Below are 15,168 nucleotides of genomic sequence, written 5' to 3' on the forward strand. Positions count from 1 at the left end.
TTTGGCTTAGGTCATGATCTCACACTTTGTGGGTTCAAACCCCATGTTGGGCTCTGTGCTGACAGCCCAGAACCTGGAACCTGCTTCAAATTCTGTCTCCTTCTCTCTCTGCCCCTTCCCCCCTCACTCTGTCTCTCTGTCTCTCAAAAATAAATAAACATTAAAAATGACAGGATTTGGGGCATCTGGGTGGCTCAGTCGGTTGAGCGTCCGACTTCGGCTCAGGTCATGATCTCACACTCCATGAGTTCGAGCCCCGCGTCAGGCTCTGTGCTGACAGCTCGGAGCCTGGAACCTGCTTCAGATTCTGTGTCTCCCTCTCTTTCTCCGCCTCTCCCCTGCTCATGCTCTGTCTCTCTCTGTCTCAAAAATAAATAAAAACATTAAAAAAAATTTAAAAATAATAATAATAAAAAATAAAAATGACAGGATTGTTTGCAATTGTTCATGTCTCTTTTATTCTCACTATACATTCAGTATAATAAGCACTCGGTATGTGTTGAATTAATGAGTACTTTTGCATAATTCTTTTCACTGGCATTGCCTTATTTCAAGCATCAATGAAGACTTCATGGTTATTAACTTCTCTGCTTAAATTGCTCAAAGGTTACTGCCCTTTGGATACAGGTTTAATTTTTTCCCTTTCCTTTTGAAATTTGGCTGTTTCCAAGTTCAAAATCATTCTAAAAGCCATACGGCAGATTTTTGGATTTTTGTAGTGACATTAAAGTTAAAAAAAAGTAATGTTCATTTGGATTTATATTTTAATATGTATACGTAAACTTTAAAAATATTTTAATACTTTATATTTCTTGCTATTATGCCTCCTACAATGGTTCTTTTAATAACACTCATTGTAGGGGTGCTGGGGTGGTTCTGTCAGTTAAGCGTCCGACTTCAGCTCAGGTCATGATCTCAGGGTTCGTGGTTTCAAGCCCCACATCAGGCTCTGTGCTGACAGCTCAGAGCCTGGAGCCTGCTTTAGATTCTGTGTCTCCCTCTCTCTTCCTCTCCCCTGCTCATGCTCTTTCTCTGTCTCTCAAAAATAAATGTTAAAAATAGTTAAAAAATAATTTTCATTTAAAAAAATTTTTTTTCAACGTTTTTTATTTATTTTTGGGACAGAGAGAGACAGAGCATGAACGGGGGAGGGGCAGAGAGAGAGGGAGGGAGACATAGAATCGGAAACAGGCTCCAGGCTCTGAGCCATCAGCCCAGAGCCCGACGCGGGGCTCCAACTCACGGACCGCCAGATCGTGACCTGGCTGAAGTCGGACGCTCAACCGACTGCGCCACCCAGGTGCCCCAATAATTTTCATTTTAAACTCTTCTTCCCTTCAAACATGGAAAAATTTTTCTGAAAGAACTTTTATATTATAAAACTATAAACTTATGTTAAAGATGAAAAATGGAATTGTTCTTCAAATGTATAGGTTAATATAAGATTTGTAGTTATACAGACCAATGGAATAGATAGTCCAGAAATAGCTCTCCCCTCTATGATCAAATGATTTTCAATAGTTATTCAGTGGAGAAAGGACAGTCTTTTCAACACATGGTGGTGGGAAAATTGGAAATTCATATGCAAAAGAATGAAGTTGGGCCCTTACCTAACACCTTATACAAAAATTAACTCAAAAGAGATAAAAGATCTAAACAGAAGAGCTAAAACAATGAATTTCTTAGACTAAAACACAGAGTACTTTATGACATTGGATTTGGCAATATTTCTTGGATGTGACATCAAAAGCACAGACAAGAAAAGACAAGTAAGTGGAAATGCATCAAAATTAAAAACTTGCACATGACGGGCACCATTAACAGAATGAAAAGATAGCCCATGGAATGGAGACAATATTTGCAAATCATGTATCTGATAAAGGGTTAATATCCAGAATATATTTAAAGAACTTCTGCAACTCAACAGTTTAAAAACAAAACAATCTTTTAAAAAGTAGGCAAAGAAAATAAATATATATATAAATGATAAATATATAAATATTTATATATTTATCATATATATCTATATCTATATATCTATATATATATATCTATATCTATCTATCTATCTATCTATCTATCTATCTATCTATTAGGCAAAGAACTTGAATAGACTTTTCTCCAAAGAGGATTTCCAAAGACAAAAGTGCATGAAAAGATGCTGAATGTCACTAATTATTTAGAAAATGCAAATCAGAGTCACAGTGGGATACTAATTTACATAGATTACACTGGGTATTATCAAAATAACAAAATAACCCAGAAAATAACAAGTGTTTGTGAGGATGTGGAGAAATTAGAAACCTTGAACATTGTTGGTGGGAATATAAATTGTACACAGTATGGAGCCTCCTCAAAAAATTAAAAATAGTATTACCATATGATCCGGCAATTTCACTTTAAGGTATGTACAGAAAAGAATTGAAAGCAGGGAAACAAACAGATATTTGTACACTCATGTTCATAGTAGCATTATTCACAATAGCCAGAAGGTAGAAGCAACCCAAGTGCCCATTGATGGATATTTTGGTAAACAAAATGTGGTATATCCATACAACAGAATATTCTTTTTTTTTTAATATGAAATTTATTGTCAAATTGGTTTCCATACAACACCCAGTGCTCATCCCAACAGGTGCCCTCCTCAATGCCAATCACCCACCCTCCTCTCCCTCCCACCCCCCCTCAGGCCTCAGTTTGTTCTCAGTTTTTTAGAGTCTCTTATGTTTTGCCTCCCTCCCTCTCTAACCTTTTTTTTTTCCTTCCCCTCCCCCATGGTCTTCTGTTTAGTTTCTCAGGATCCACAAAAGAGTGAAAACATACGGTATCTCTGTTTCTCTGCATGACTTATTTCACTTAGCATAACACTCTCCAGTTCCATCCACATTGCTACAAAAGGCCATATTTCATTCTTTCTCATTGTCAATAGGTAGTATTCCATTGTATATATAAACCACAACTTCTTTATCCATTCATCAGTTGATGGACATTTAGGCTCTTTCCATAATTTGGCTATTGTTGAGAGTGCTGCTATAAACATTGGGATACAATGCATAGGCACTCCTGTATCCCTTGGGTAAATTCCTAGCAGTGCTATTGCTGGGTCATAGGGTAGATCTATTTTTAATTTTTTGAGGAACCTCCACACTGTTTTCCAGAGAGGTTGCACCAGTTTGCATTCCCACCAACAGTGCAAGAGGTTTCCCGTTTCTCCACATCCTCACCAGCATCCATAGTCTCCTGACTTGCTCATTTTAGCCACTCTGACTGGCATGAGGTGGTGTCTGAGTGTGGTTTTGATTTGTATTTCCCTGATGAGGAGCAACGTTGAGCATCTTTTCATGTGCCTGTGGGACATCTGGATGTCTTCTTTAGAGAAGTTCTATTTGTGTTTTCTGCACATTTCTTCGCTGGATTATTTGTTTTTCGGGTGTGGAGTTTGGTGAGCTCTTTATAGATTTTGGATACTAGCCCTTTGTCTGATACGTCATTTGCAAATATCGTTTCCCATTCTGTTGGTTGCCTTTTAGTTTTGTTGATTGTTTCCTTTGCAGTGCAGAAGATTTTTATCTTCATGAGGTCCCAATAGTTCATTTTTGCTTTTAATTCCCTTGCCTTTGGGGATGTGTCAAGTAGGAAATAGCTGTGGCTGAGGTCAGAGGGGTTTTTTTCCTGCTTTCTCCTCTAGGGTTTTGATGGTTTCCTGTCTCACATTCAGGTCCTTTATCCATTTTGAGTTTATTTTTGTGAATGGTGTATTCTCAATAGCCTTAAAGGGAAGAAACTCTTGTTACATGTTACAACATGGATGAACCTTGAAGACATTACGCTAATTAAAACAAGTCAGTTACAAAAGGAAAAAGACTGTATAATTGCACTTATATGAGGTACCTACAGCAGTCAAATTCATAGGACAGAAAATAGAACTGTGGTCGTCAAAGGTAGGAGGTAATGGGGTGTTAATGTTTAATGAGTACAGAGTTTCAGTTTTAGAAGATGAAAAACTTCTAGAGTTGGACGTTGATGATGATTGCACAACAATGTGAATGTACTTAATGCCACTAAACTATACATTTAAAAATGGTTAAAAATGGTACATTTTATGTTATGTATATTGTGCCATAATTAAAAAGGGGAGGGGGAGCTTGTAGTAGACACTATAGGTTATCCAGCCAAAATGTATGCCCTCTCTTTATTCTTATTGGCTGAGACCTTATTTTGGTTAGGAGTGTAGACTGTATTACCCATGTGACCAAGTCCTGAGATAAATTCTGATTGACTTCAACAAATCAGGGTTTTCACTGCACTGCTGGTGGGTTTATTTGCTTGTGTTGTTGTTTTGTTTTTAGATCTATGTTTTATTATAATGTTTATAAAAGCAGAGTATTAGGAAACAAAAACCCTAAATGTCCATCATTAGGAGGAGACTGGTTTCAGAAATCCTGGCAGAAATTAGAGAATACTTTGCTTAAAAAAAAAAAAAATCTTTAAAAATAGTGTATCTCCAATTTTCTTAATATGAAAAGATTATCATATTGTTGAATTTTCTTAAATGCTCCCAAACAGCAATATGTAGTACTGAGGTGTAAAAGTGGGGAGAGAGAGAGACAGATGGGGAGATAGATTGAGGAAGAGAGGGAGTGACTGGTGGTTTTATTAAGACAAAATATATATTTTTTTAAAGTTTATTTTGAGAAAGAGCTTGAGGTGGGGGAGGGAAAGGAAGAGAGAAGAGAGAGAATCCCAAGCAGGATCCCTTTCAATGTGGAACTGATACAGGACTTGATATGGAACTGTGAGATCATGGTGACCTGAGCAGAAACCAAGAGTCAGACACTTAACCAACTGAGCCACCCAGGTACCCCAAGGCTTAATATTTTTTTCAGGTGGGTACTTTTGGTTAATGAGATGGGAAAGGAGGTGAACCAGGAGATTTCTGGAAAAGTTTTTTTTGCTCTCAAGGAGCATATACCAGAAGATACCGTCCCATTTTATTCTAATGAATATCGTGCTTTGAATGTGGCACCTTAAGCTATGCAGTCGTCTTATACTATGAGAAAAACCAGCCCTAGGATGAAGTAGCTTGTGAGTATAGTATAATGGAGAAGTGTAAGGAACCTTAGGCCTTGATAATATGTTCAAGTTGCTGATTTCATTGGGCATGGAGCCTTTCCCTCTGGAGTTGTTTTTCTGTTTTGTTTTTTTGTTTGTTTTCTTTTTAATTTTTTAAACTTATTTATTTTTATAGAGAGAGAACAAGCAGGGAAGTGGGGAGAGAAAGGGGGAAGAGAATGAATCCCAAGCAGGCTCTGCCGTGTGAGCACAGAGCACTATGTGGGGCTCGAATTCACAAACCATGAGATTATGCCCTGAGCTGAAATCAAAAGTCTAAGGCTTAACTGATTGAGCCACCCTGGCTTCCCTCTCTGGACTTTTTAAATGTGAGATCATTTACTTCCTTGTTTAAGCCAGTTTGAGTTGGGATCCTGTTACTTGCATTCCGAAACATCCTAGGTGATATGAGGCATTTCAGAAACATAAACTTTTACCAGAGAATTAGCTTTTCTAGTTTGTGCAAGTTATTTTAAACTTGAATCAGGATTACGTTAGATGTCACAGTAGTGTTGTTTTACCTTTTACTAATGGTTTACTGGGTGCTTTTACTTTGATGTCATCAAGTTCTAGAACGGTACAGTATGCAGTACAGCCAATTGGAAATAAATACAAAGTGTTCTTTATATAGCAGTTTTATATTTGGTATTTTATTTTTTCCCTTGTTTGTGCATTTTCCAAAATTCTAGGAATTGTACATGAAAAATAAAAACCACTTTACATTTTAAATAAAACCCTTAATTATGTACATCTGTTTGAAGAGAATTTTGGAAGATTTAAACTATTAGATGCTTTTGTTTGCAAGTAATAAAAAAAATTTTTTTTAAACAATTTTAAACTCTGTTAAAAGGAATTTATTGGCTGTGTAACTAAAAAGCTAAAGGTATGTTATATTTCAGGTAAAGCTTGATGCAGCAGCTTAATTGTATCACTAAGGACTCTGCTTCTGTCTGCCTTTTTATTCTTTTCATAATTCTCTGGTATCAGCTTCATTCTAGTGCTGGCTCTTTCCATCGTGTTAAAAATGGTCACCACAGTTAGGGCTGTATGCTTTCTTCATTTGTATCCAGCAAGAGGAGTTTTCCCAACTTTTCATTCTCCAACATTGGAAACAAAGTCACAGGCTTCATTCTGAATAGACCAATTTAGGTCACAAGCTTATCCCCAAGTCAGTCATTGTAGCCAAGAGGATAGAAATATGCTTAGGGCTTAAACTACCATAGCTACCTTTGGAGGTGGGGGTGAGGTCAGTCCCATTCAGAATATATGTTGATACATGTGGAGGAAAGTAGGGGGCAGTGTAGCCTACAAACCATTGTATAGGGAATAGAAAAGGAGGTAAGCCATCTCCTCTGCCAGATGTTACTAGATAGTATTTCTGTGTTCCTATTTCAATGTTATATTGTTTTCCTTTTTTTTTTTTGTCTCATTAGCAAATTGTTTGCAACAGAAAACTATTTGGCAGCTATTAATGCATATAACTTAGCCATAAGACTAAATAACAAGATTCCACTATTGTATTTGAATCGGGCTGCTTGCCACCTAAAACTAAAAAACTTACACAAGGCCATCGAAGATTCTTCTAAGGTATGTGTGTGTGTGTGTGTGTGTGTGTGTTGCTTTAAAATTGTTATCCTTATTTATTGGTTTAAATGATACCCTTCATGTGTTTTGTTTTAAATTTATGTAGTTGAGATGCAAGGATTATAAGAGTCATCTTGTTGGGCTTTTTTTTTTTTTTTTTTTACTGAAAAAAAGATTTTTCTGTGTTTGAATAGATAAGAAACTGTTTTTTTTTTTTTTGAGATTTCAAGTTTCATTAGAAATCCCCTATCAATTGCTCCTATATTTCCTTGATGTATCCTTTGAAATTCACAAGGAAATTAGTAAATGTTTGTCAGTTGTGCTTACCCTTTTTCTTATTAAAGTTTTGCAGACTTATTGCAAGGTTGAAGGAAGAAAACTTGGTATTCCCTTGTTATCACTACCACTTGCACGGTAGGATAGCTCCCTAGTAATTTCCCGATTTTCAGAGTAACTTAGTATATCCTAATTTCATTACTAATATCATGTCATTACTAATAAACTAGTTTTTTTCTCTTTTTTTCCATATCCAAATAACCTGTCTACAGGGAAAATCACATGCAAAATCTCTTAGGTTGCCCCTTGAGATTGAAAATATGGAAGAAATAACCAGATCCTCATACTTTGATCTTATTAAGCTACTAAAAGATCTGGCAATATTCTTAGGATCCAGTTTTCCTTTTATTAGCACAATTCTCGCCACAAATATTTATTGAATGATTGAATGAACTGAAATGCCCAATTTGAATTTTTATAAAAGATCTCCAATACTCTTTAATCATTCCTGTTAATAAAGGTAAAAATGTAGAGGTTTCAAATGATAAACCAGAGATGACTTTGGGAGAGAGGGTATGAATCTTGTATAGGAACAATTGAACAATTCTTTAAATTGTTCAACCCAAATATAAGTATTTGATACATTTCTATATCAGTTAAGCCCAAAATTTTGGTGGGTGAAGACATGAGGCTTGTTTCAAAGTTAATATTTTTACCATGTTTTTGCTCAAGTTTAAATTAGGAAATTCTTTCCCTCATTTTATCCTGTAAGGCACTAGAATTACTGACACCACCTGTTGCAGACAATGCTAATGGAAGAATGAAGGCACATATACGACGTGGAACAGCATTCTGTCAACTAGAATTGTATGTAGAAGGTAAGAAATTGATAGAAATGTTTTAAGTTACAAATTATACTCTGAAAAAAGTATCAATGGGATTATTTAAGATCATAACTTTTTAGGACTCCACTGTCTTATATTTTTAGCATTTAATGTATTCTTTGCAATTTATCTGACAAAAATGATTTTGAAATACTTAAAAAATTTATTGTTGTAGAAGGGAGTGAACAACCGTAGCATCAGACAACTTTTATATAGAAAGATGTGTGATAAAGGTTATAAATGAGTCAGTTAAGGGGTGCCTGGGTGGCTCAGTTGGTTCCGTGAGTTCGAGCCCCGCGTCGGGCTCTGTGCTGACAGCTCAGAGCCTGGAGCCTGTTTCAGATTCCGTGTCTCCCTCTCTCTGACCCTCCCCTGTTCATGCTCTGTCTCTCCCTGTCTCAAAAATTAAAAAAACGTTAAAATTTTTTTTTTTTTTAATGAGTCAGTTAAGATATGATGCAAATTTAAAATGAACTGCTTTGGTCACACACACACACACACACACACACACACACAAGCTCAGAAATAACTGATGTACTACCATATATGATCATTGCTTATATTTGTGGGACTGTGCTAAGGTTTGTAATTCAGCCTGGTGGATAGAAGCCATAACACTGATTTTTTATTGTTTTTCGTTTTTAATGTGTTTGGGGACTGGTTTGCAGTTACTCATTTTGCTCCAAAGGCAAAAATTTTTAGTAGTCAGTGTCTTACCGTTAATGTTCTTCTTCCCATACTTCTGTACCCAGAGGACCATTCAGCTTTCCTTTATTCAAGGCCTAAAGGTATACTCCTTGATGATGCCTTACCAGGGAAGGGGCTAGTCTATATGGTTTTATTATTTCTGACTTTGTTTTTAAATTTGTTTCTGACATTTTTAGATTTCTAATTTTTTCGTTTTTTAAATTTAAAAAATTTTTTTAAATTTATTGAGAGAGAGCTCACATGTGTGCACAAGAGAGAATTCTAAGCAGCTCCACGTGCATTGCAGAGCCTGATGCAGGGCTCGATCTCATGACTTAAGGTGAAATCAAGAGTCCTATGTCCAACTGACTGAACCACCCAGGTACCCCAGAGTTTTTTCCAACCAAAGCACCCATATGAGATTTATATGCCCTGTTTTTGTTTTTGTTTTTTAAGTGTCTCGTCCAGCTTTGTGAAGATAAAAATTATGAATGCAGGAATGAAAGATTTTAAAGCATTCTTTAGAAATGATAGCACTATAGACTTTCTGAGCTAAAAGTACTCTTCATTTTAAAGATGAGAAAATGGAGGCTTGGAGAAGTTAAGTGCTATACCTCAAGTGGCATGGCAAATCAGTAGCACTTAGAACTCAAGTTTCCTTATTCTCAAAGAAATTTTCCCACTGCTTATTTTGGTGAAGATTTAGACTCATTTGTGTATATATGTAACAACCAGCCCACAATGCTTTCCTTTTAAGCCAAATTTCCTCAAAAGAATTCTGTAGGTATGATAGCTATAGAAAAAAACATAAACAATAATCTATGGATTATATAAAGTATGGATTGAGTCTACCAAAATTATTTTTTTAATCTAGAATCAAAAAAATTTTTTTTAATGTTTATTTATTTTTGAGAGAGAAACACACTGAGCAGGAGCAGGGGAGGTGCAGAAAGAGAGGGAGACACAGAATCTGAAACAGGCTCGAGGCTCTGAGCTTTCAGCACAGAGCCCAACGCAGGCCTCGAACTCAAAAACTACAAAACTTGAGCTGAAATTGGACATTTTACCGACTGAGCCACACAGGCTCTCCTAATCTAGAATTTCTAAATAAGATGGCATTTTTCAAAAATGAGTCTGTTCATGCTTTAATGAGTTTAAGCTGTTAGCTTATTTGTACTTGAATTTAAAATAACTGTTTCTGAGGTGCCTGGCTTGCTCAGTTGGAAGAGCATGTGACTCTTGATCTTGGCCCCACATTGGGTGTTGAGATTACTTAAATGAATTTTTAAAAACCCTAAAAAAACTGCTTCTTACAAAATCCTGAGTGAAGTGAGTATAATTACTTCTGAAATTACTGAAAAATTTCTGCAGTATTTTAGAAATACTACATAGAGATGCATATATGAAAATGAGAATCTAATTGAAAACCTGGTACTTGTCCTGAACCATGTTCTTATTGGTTATTTTTAGTAAAAAAAAAAATTGTCTAGATAACACAAGTATGTATAAAATACTGATTTTATTGACTATCACTGGTATATAAATATAGGCTTACAGGATTATGAAGCTGCACTTAAGATTGACCCGTCCAATGAAATTGTGCAAAATGATGCTGAGAAGATTCGGAATATAATTCAAGGAACAGAACTAAAATCTTAATGACTGCTGAAGCAACTAGGTATTGTACTAGATATTGTTTGAAGTTTTAAAAAAATAACTGGAGACATTAGGAATATTTGTAAATATGGCTGATTGTGCAAAATCACTTTCTCTTTAGTTCTCTAGTTCTGTAGAGGGCAAAATCTATAGATTTATATATTACAAATCTATGGAAAATTAAATGTGTGACTTGAATGGTTTCTGAATAAGTAAATCAAAACAAGAATGATTTAATTCTTCTTTAATACACAGATTAATTATATATACATATACATATATATGTACTTACATATACATACATATGTATATATGTATATATATATTGTTGTTGTTGTTACTGAATTCAACTTACCCTTAAAACTAACCAAATATTTGTTGGTGTGATGAGTATTAAGACATGGATTCATTTTTGACAAGGTAAAATTTGAAAATAAAAGACCACCTTAAAAAAAATTTTTTTTTAATTATATATACTACTTAGTTGTCTGAATGATTGACCTTGGTATAATCAATACTGATGTTCACTTAATTTTCAATGCACAGAACCTTTTTTTTCCCCTTTCATACTTCTCCACCACCTGTGTGGGAGGTTAGACCAGTTCAATCTAGCAAAACAACTGTTTGGGAAACCTTGTTTTCAACTTCAGGTACAGGCAGTGTTCCCCAAAGCCTTGATCATATTTCATACTATCTGATGAAGGTAAGTTTTCTAGTACCTTCAAGTACAATAGGAAAAAGAAAAAAAGACAGCAAAGGGTGAAATGTTAACACAGAATATTATGTATGATACTGGCATTTGATTGCACCACCACTTGTGTTGTATCACTGTGATGATGCAAGCATTAAGCAAAAACAGTATAGCTTCCCTTTTGCACATAGTAGTTATCACAATTGTCTGTTTATATTTAGAGGATTTTTAGAAAAATCAAACAATTTTTTAGGAGTAAGTTTTTATAGCATTTGGTCATCTGATATCATTCAAATGGACCATAAGACAGCTTCATTCTTTTTTTTTTTTAACTCAATATTTTTTTTGAATGGGAACAGATAAGGTTAGTTCAGCAACCTTGAGACTTTTATAAAGCAACTTTTGATAACTTACATAGCAGCCTTGTCCAGTTATTAGACCTTCTAATAAGACTTGCTTCTAATAAGGATTGCTTTTGCTTATAATCAACACTGGTTTGTCAATTTATTTTTAAAAAATAAGTGTTACCAAAATGAAGATGGGTCTTCATGTGTGTCAAATACCAGTTTGATGTTCAAAATATTTAACCAACCTAGTGCTGCTTCAGGCTCTTCCTATTACCATCCTCTCCCCCTCTCCCCCTGCCCTCTCGAAAAGACTGGGCCCAATAGCTGCCCTAAGGGCAAAAGATCTATCCTTGGAGGAATAGAAGAAGAGATAGTCTTAACTAGTTATGTGTGAATATTTTTTACCCTATCCTCTAAGTAAAGTCTTGGTTTAAATGCAACAGTAGAATTTGTATTTACGAATACTTGACCTCTTTTGAGCAATCTCCTATGGTTTACAAGGGACTTTTGTCTTAGATTGAAGTAGTGACAGAGTTGAAATATTGATACAACATTCCCATCTCTTTTATGATAAAAACATACCTCCCAAATAATAGTGCTAATTAAGGCCTGTGAATAAAAGATAAAAAATTCTAATAGTAGTCCTTTGATTTTTTTCATAATGTCAATTATTTAATTGAAATTAATTTCAAGATACCAAATGGATAACAAACTAAATGTGGCTATTACAGAAATGTAAACTGAAGGGATCTTTAATCATCTGAAGGGATCTTTAATCTCCCACTACTATGTGATTACCATACACATAAATACATAGTATACATGTTAATTAAAGATGATTTTTTGACAAATTTGGCTATGAAGAAATATCAAAACTATATCAAAATATTGATTACAAAGGAAAGATCAGACTTAGCCCATTTTTGCAGTGGATGCTTTACAGGAATAGAAAATAGTTATTGTTAGACTTAATTAAAAAAATATTTTAATATACCACTCACTTGCCCTTTGATAGTCACTTGAGAGTCAGGGTGGATGGGTAACTAGTTTGATTAAACCTGTTTTTATGTCATTAAAGTGCTTAAGCATTTTATGAGGAAAGTTCATCTCTTTCTTCCCAGAAAGAGGTTTGTGAATTACATTAAGCAAAAGTGGTTTGTCCCAGACCAGGTTTGGTATAATTTTTTTTAATGCATTTAGCTCTTTACTGACAGAAGTGAAAATATTATTCCTAATAGATAGGTGCTATCTCATAGTTAAGTAGAAAGTAAACACATATGTTTGTATAAACATATCCTGCCCAGTTTTCCAGAGTCAAAGAAAACCAGAGCTGGACAGTAGTTAGAGCAGTAAAAACAGATTTCACTTGGGAACTATTACAGGATAAGAAAAGAGATCTCCGTGTAGAATTGGGGTCTTTTCATAACATAGCATGGGCAATGGACAAGTGGTGATTAATAGCTAAGGAACAAGTTGGGGGTGGGGGTTGGAGTTGTCAGTGGATAGAAAATCACTAAGAGGAAACATCAGGGGTAGGGAGATTCTGGCTATGTTAATCTAACAGGATTCTTGCTGAAGGCAGGCCAGGTTGATTGGGCATTACCTGGGGATGATGAGAGATGAGGAATTTGGTCAAATACTGAGAGTGATTGAAATTAATGGTGGGGATTCTGGCTAACCCAACTTAGCATTATTCTTGCTAACAGCTGAACTTGACAAGGCCCAAGGATGAGGCCCAGTTGGAAAGTGGCTAAAGGAACCTGTTTAGAGTTTGGTGAAGGAGAGACCACTTGTCACCAGCAAGCCAGGTACTTTCCAGTGAACTCATCCATGTGGCAAATAAGGACAAAGGATTTTTGCACATACCATCTGGGGAAAGGGTTAGTAGGTGATCTCCCAAAAAGACTGAATACAGGAGTATTTCATTATCGTATTGATCTGATCTGGCTCAGTCTCACTCTCAAACACCTATCAATAGCTGACCCATCTCTGAGTATCAGATTGACATTAACCCAGCTCAGGAGACTGCCTGGGAAAAACAGACTGCCTACTTATTAATTATTAACCCAGCAAAACAGACTGCCTACTTATTAATTCATAATTAGAAATTGAGCATCTGCATGGGGATGATAGGTTATATGACAATTCACCTTTCCTTATAAACAGATGTATATAGTAAATCACATCATAAAATTGCTTGGTAAACATGTTAAAAGAAACAGGTCCAAAATGGAGTCACTTGTGGCTTCACAAGTGAATTCTACCAAACATTTAAAGAAGGGTTAATACCTATTCTTTTCAAACTATTCCAAAAAATGGAAGAGGAAGGAAAGCTTTCTATGAGGCCAGCATTACCCTGACACCAAAACCAGATAGAGTCACTACAAAAAAAAGAGAGAACTATAGGCCAATATCTCTGATGAACATAGATACATATATCCTCAACAAATTATTAGCAAACCAAATCCAACAATACATTAAAAAAAATCATTCACCACAATCAAGTGGGATTTATTCTTGGGATATAAGGGTGGCTGAATGTTCACAAATCAATCAACTTGATACATGACATCAATAAGAAAAAGGATAGGGTTGCCTGGGTGGCTCAGTCAGTTAAGCTTAAGACTCTTGATCTGGGCTCAGGTCATGATCTCATGGTTGTGAGATCAAGCCCCATATCAGGCTCCATGCTGAGTGGGGAGCCTGCATGGAATTCTCTCTCTCTCTCTCTCTCTCTCCCTGCCCCTCTCCTGCTCATGTGCGTGCACACTCTCTCAAAATAAATAAACATTAAAAAATAAGACAAAGGATAAAAAAATATTATTTAAAAAAATTTTTTTAACGTTTATTTATTTTTGAGACAGAGACAGAGTATGAACGGAGGAGGGGCAGAGAGAGAGGGAGACACAGAATCGGAAACAGGCTCCAGGCTCTGAGCCATCAACCCAGAGCCTGACGCGGGGCTCGAACTCACGGACCACGAGATCGTGACCTGAGCTGAAGTCGGACGCTTAACCGACTGCGCCACCCAGGCGCCCCAAAAAATATTATTTTAATAGATGCAGAAAAACATTTGACAAGGTACAATATCCATTCATAATAAAAACCCTCAACAAAGTAGGGTTAGAGGGAATAGACATCCACATAATAAAGGCTGTCTATGAAAAACTCACTGCTAACATCATCCTCAATGAGGAAAAACAGAGCTTTTCCCCCAAGGGCAGGAACAAGACAGGATTTCCACTCTCAACATTTTCATTGAACATAGTACTGGAAGTTTTAGCCACAGCAATTAGACAAGAAAAAGAAATGAAAGGCATGGGAATTGGTAAGGAGAGGTAAAACTTTCACTACTTGTAGATGACATGATACTATATATATAGAAAACCCTAAAGGCTCCACCAAAAATCTTCAGAACTGAGAAACGAATCAGGAAAGCTGTAGGATACAAAATCAATATACAGAAACCTGTTGCATTTCTGTACACTAATAATGAAGTAGCAGAAAGAGAAATTAAGAAAATCCCATGTACAATTGCACCAAAAATAATAAAACCTAGGGATAAACCTAACCAAAGAGGGGAAAGACTTGTACTCTGAAAACTATAAAACATTGATGAAAGAAATTGAAGATGACACAAATGGAAAGATATTCTATGCTCATGGATTGGAAGAACAAATATTGTTAGAATGTCCATTCTACCCAAAGCAATCTACAGATTTAATGCAATCCCAATCAAATACCAAGAGCATTTTTCACAGAACTAGAATAAAAAATCCTAAAATTTTTATGGAACCACAAAAGATCCTGAAGAGCCAAAGTAATCTGGAAAAGAAGAACATAACTGGAGGTATCACAATCCCAGATTTCAAGATATACTACAAAGTTGTATTAATCAAAACAGTATGGTACTGGCACCAAAACAGACATA

The 15,168-nt window shown here is 35.7% G+C and overlaps 1 protein-coding gene across 6 annotated transcripts in view; it reads left to right on the forward strand.

Annotated features, from left to right (window-relative positions):
* Window positions 1-15,168, forward strand: part of DNAAF4 (dynein axonemal assembly factor 4) — a 70,662-nt gene that overhangs the window by 50,804 nt on the left and 4,690 nt on the right. For 5 of the 6 annotated variants that reach the window (XR_008299162.1, XR_008299163.1, XR_008299164.1 and 2 more), the window contains 3 exons: window positions 6,546-6,699; window positions 7,745-7,850; window positions 10,093-10,221. Coding sequence is in view for 3 of the 6 variants with exons in the window: in XM_027067302.2 (XP_026923103.2) it covers window positions 6,546-6,699; window positions 7,745-7,850; window positions 10,093-10,202 (370 nt within the window). In the remaining 3 variants the exon portion in view is untranslated. Of the gene's footprint in view, window positions 1-6,545; window positions 6,700-7,744; window positions 7,851-10,092; window positions 13,982-15,168 lie in introns of those variants that run through there. The other variant, XM_027067300.2, reaches the window with a different exon arrangement.

This window comes from Acinonyx jubatus, chromosome B3 (genome assembly GCF_027475565.1).
Source record: "Acinonyx jubatus isolate Ajub_Pintada_27869175 chromosome B3, VMU_Ajub_asm_v1.0, whole genome shotgun sequence".
NCBI lineage: Eukaryota > Metazoa > Chordata > Mammalia > Carnivora > Felidae > Acinonyx > Acinonyx jubatus.